Source organism: Vulpes lagopus, chromosome 18 (genome assembly GCF_018345385.1).
Source record: "Vulpes lagopus strain Blue_001 chromosome 18, ASM1834538v1, whole genome shotgun sequence".
Taxonomy (NCBI): Eukaryota; Metazoa; Chordata; class Mammalia; order Carnivora; family Canidae; genus Vulpes; species Vulpes lagopus.
In genome coordinates this window covers 909,983-913,628 of record NC_054841.1, presented here as the reverse complement: position 1 = coordinate 913,628, position 3,646 = coordinate 909,983, and the positions used below count along the sequence as shown (strand labels likewise).

The following is a 3,646-nucleotide window of genomic DNA, read 5'->3' as shown; positions in this document are numbered from 1 at the left end:
GCAAATACAAAAGGGCCTTTTGAAATGTATTAATTAAAGTTAAATGCTTTAGACAGGCCGCTTTGTAGGGCGGAGGTCCTCTCCTCATTAGCATAGCGTTAACGACAGCCGAGGAAATTGGGTTAATAAAGCTGGATATTGCAGCAGTGCGGCTGGGGTGCAAATGGGCGCGGACAGCCTGGTCCCCAGGGTGGCCAGCCGGCGGCGCAGAGTACGGGGACGCCTATGGTGGCAGAGATCTGCGTTGTGCACCCACATCAAAGAGACAGGCCGGGACACCAAGAGACAAACCCGTCACCTTTCCAGGGGTCAGGAAGCAGCTCCTCCCACTGGCTACTCACCCGTGGCCTGGCCGTCTCCCCTGGAAACGTGCCGGGGTTGGTGTGGAGGTCACCGGGGTAGACGGGGTCCTTCCGGGACACTGAAGGCCAAGTGGGGCCCTGGGCAGTGAGGACCCTCCTCCAGACAGCTGCCTGGAAGAGGAGGGCGCGAGGCGGGTCTCCTTCCAACTCCACGAGGGCCACATCCCGCAGGGACTTCCCGGCGGGAGCGGTGGTGGCCGGGGAGTCCAGGGATTCTTTAGGGGACAGATTCTGCAGACCCGGAGGCAGCGAGGGCTGGCGTCCACTCACCTCTAGAGGTTTGTTCAGGCCGCTGGGCAGACAACAAAACAACAGAACACACTGACTTCAAAGAGCCCCAAAGCCACTGCCCAGGGTCACTGGCGCCGGCCGAAGTCCAGCTCCTCTGTGCGTGCGGGACAGTTGCAGCCCGGGTCGGGGCGCATCGGGTGCTCGGCTGCAGGGGCGCTGAGGTCCTGGCGCCTCGGAGGCCGGGGTCCGGGGTGTGGGTCCAGGCAGCGGGGGAAACAGCCACCAGGAGCGGCCCGCAGTTTGGTGAGAGCGGAGAGCGGAGAGCGGGGCCCAGGACGCGCCCCCCGCGAGGGTCCGGAGCCGCCGAGCCGGGCAAGCCCGCTCTCTCCCTGGCCCGGCGACAGCCCCGCAAGGCCACCGCCCGGGTCGCAGCGGACCGGCTCCCGCCCTAGTCCTGGTTCTCTTTTTCAGCGCGAGGGGCGGTGCTCCGACAAGCAGGGCTGGTCAACCTGTCCGACCCCGGCTTGACGCGGGACCTGGGGAGGTTGCTGGGGGTGCGCTGCGGGCTCGGCGGCTCCATCCCGTGCCCAGACGTGGTTTGCGCGGCGGAGTGGGGCGGCGGCGCGGTCCGGTCCGGTCCGGGGGGGCAGGTGAAATGCAGGACGCGAGCGGGAGGGGCGGCCGGGCCCTCAGGGCTTCTCGTTACAGTGTTTGCAAAGCGCGGAGGGCGTCCCGGAGAAGGCGGCGCACTTGTCGGGGCAGGGCAGCGGGGCGCCGGCCGAGAAGGGGTACACGGCGGCCTGGCCGAAGGGCGGCAGGGGCGCAGCGGCCACCGGCGCCGCCAGGCCCTGGCCCTGGTTCAGGTAAGCCACGAGGCGCCGCATCTCGTCCAGGGCCTGCGCCTGCATGAGGATGTAGTTCTTGGCGAGCAGCAGCGTGGCGATCTTGGAGAGCTTGCGCACCGACGGGCTGTGCGCGTAGGGGATGACCGCCCGCAGCCCGTCCAGCGCGTCGTTCAGGTCGTGCATCCGCCGCCGCTCGCGCGCGTTGATGCTCAGCCGCAGCGAGCGCTGCTCCCGGGGCCGCCGCCGCGCCTCCCCCGCGCCCCCCGCGCCGCCCGCGCCCCCCGCGCCCCGCCGCCGCCGCCGCCGCCGCCGCTCGAAGGCGTCGTCGTCGTCCCCGCTCTGCTCGCCGCTGCTCTCGGCCGCGCCCTGGGGCGCGGGGCCCGCGGGGAGCTCGCCGCCCGGGCCGCCCTCGGGCCCCCGCGCCGCGCCGTAGGCCAGGCCGCCCGTCGCCACCGCGTAGCCGCGGCCCAGCGCCAGGTACGCGTCCCCCGACAGCGCCTTGAGCTCGGCCATGGCGCCTCCCGCCCGCGCCCGGCCCGGCCGCCCCTCCGAGCCTCTCCGCGCGCGCCCCGCGCCCCGCGTCCCCCGCGCCCCCCGCGCGCCCCCCGCGCCCCGGCGCCTCCCCGCGCCCCCGCGCCCCCGCGCGCCCCGTGCGCTCCGGCGCCTCCCCGCGCCCCCCGCGCCCTCCGCCCCCCGCGCCCCCCGCGCCCTCCGCCCCCCGCGCCCCCGCGCCCCCCGCGCCCGCCGCCCCCCGCGCCCCCCGCGCCCCGGCGCCTCCCCGCGCCCCCGCGCCCCCGCGCGCCCCGCCCCCCGCGCCCCCCGCGCCCCGGCGCCTCCCCGCGCCCCCGCGCGCCCCGTGCGCTCCGGCGCCTCCCCGCGCCCCCCGCGCCCTCCGCCCCCCGCGCCCCCCGCGCCCTCCGCCCCCCACCCTCGCTGCGCGTGCAGGGCCGGCCGGGCTCGGCTCCCACTCGCTCCGCCGCAGTTTTAAGGAGCGGGGGGCGCCCGCGGGGACTCGGCGGCCATCCAATCAGAAGGGACCTGGTGACGGCCTCTTCTGGAGCCCGGGCCGCGCCGGGGACAGACCGACGGCCAGGGTGGGGACGTGGGGAGGCCGTGGGGTGGAGGGCGCTGGCCGTCTGGGTGGCCCCGCTTTCCCCGCGCCCCCACGCCCCGGGTTGCCACCGCAGAGCGCCCGGCCTCACCGGGGCACCTGCCCAGTCCGTCTCGTGTTTGTCCCTCCGTCCCTCCGTGTTTGTCCCTCCGTCCCTCCGTCCCTCCGTCCCTCCGCCAGGAGCCCGCCCCGCACGGGGCTGGAGCAGAGCCCGCAGCACAACCTGAGACGCTCGCCTGCCGGAGCCCTCGCACCTGCCTGGGGCCCCTGCGGGGTGGGGGTCTCCGTGTGCAGCCCCAGGTCGGTGCCCTCTCGGCCGGCGAAGCCCCACAAGGCTGCTGGCTCTGGCCGCCAGCCCTGTGGCTCCAGGCCTGGAGGCGCCAGCGAGGATCTCTCTGGGCTTCCAGTCCCCACCACACTCTCCCAGGAGACCTGCGTCCTGAGGGTGTTTCCAGCTCCCGAGTCCTAGTGTGTAAGGCGGGGACCAAGCCTGGTTCTCGGTTAGGACAAACCTCTGGTTCCAGTGTCCCGGTGTTTCATGTAAGGAGGGAATCTTCTGGTTTTGTCCTCACCAGGGCATGGCCTCCGTGGTGGGGTGTGGGAGGATGGCCAGTGAGAGACCAGGGGCAGGGGGGTCATTAGTCTGGCCTGTGTCCCCCCCTCCACACATGCACCAGGGACATTGCAGGGGCCTCCCCAGGTGGGCGTCAGACCAGCACCTGTGGGGATGGCGGCCGGGGTGCCTGATGTGGGAATCTGCAGGTCTCCCAGCAGCCTGCCACGGGGTGGGGGCCATGCCGATCCCTGGGCGCAGCTTCCCCAGTGCCAGGCGGCCGCCCAGTGGGAAGTGTTCCAGGGGCCGAGGGGAGGGGTTGGGGATTAATGCCAGCCCCGCGTGAGGGCTTGAGAGGGGTGGAGTGACCCTGGAGTTTCTGACACGGTTGGAGAACAGGGGAGGGCATCGTGCTCCCCACCCAAGTCCCCGTTCGGAGCGTTCACCGAGGGAACGGCCCCGGGAGCGTCGCTGGCTAACTGTGCCCCGTGTTCTTGGACTGAACGCTACACAAGCCGCGAGTGCACGGTGGCTTCCAGAGTTT

The 3,646-nt window shown here is 72.9% G+C and overlaps 1 protein-coding gene across 1 annotated transcript; it reads right to left on the bottom strand.

Moving 5' to 3' along the window:
* Window positions 1-799: 799 nt before the first annotated feature.
* BHLHE23 (basic helix-loop-helix family member e23) lies at window positions 800-1,951 on the bottom strand. The gene has a single exon (XM_041733070.1). It carries the CDS (start codon window positions 1,949-1,951, stop codon window positions 1,283-1,285), a length of 669 nt encoding a protein of 222 aa, XP_041589004.1. The 3' UTR covers window positions 800-1,282.
* Between the last annotated feature and the right edge of the window lie 1,695 nt (window positions 1,952-3,646).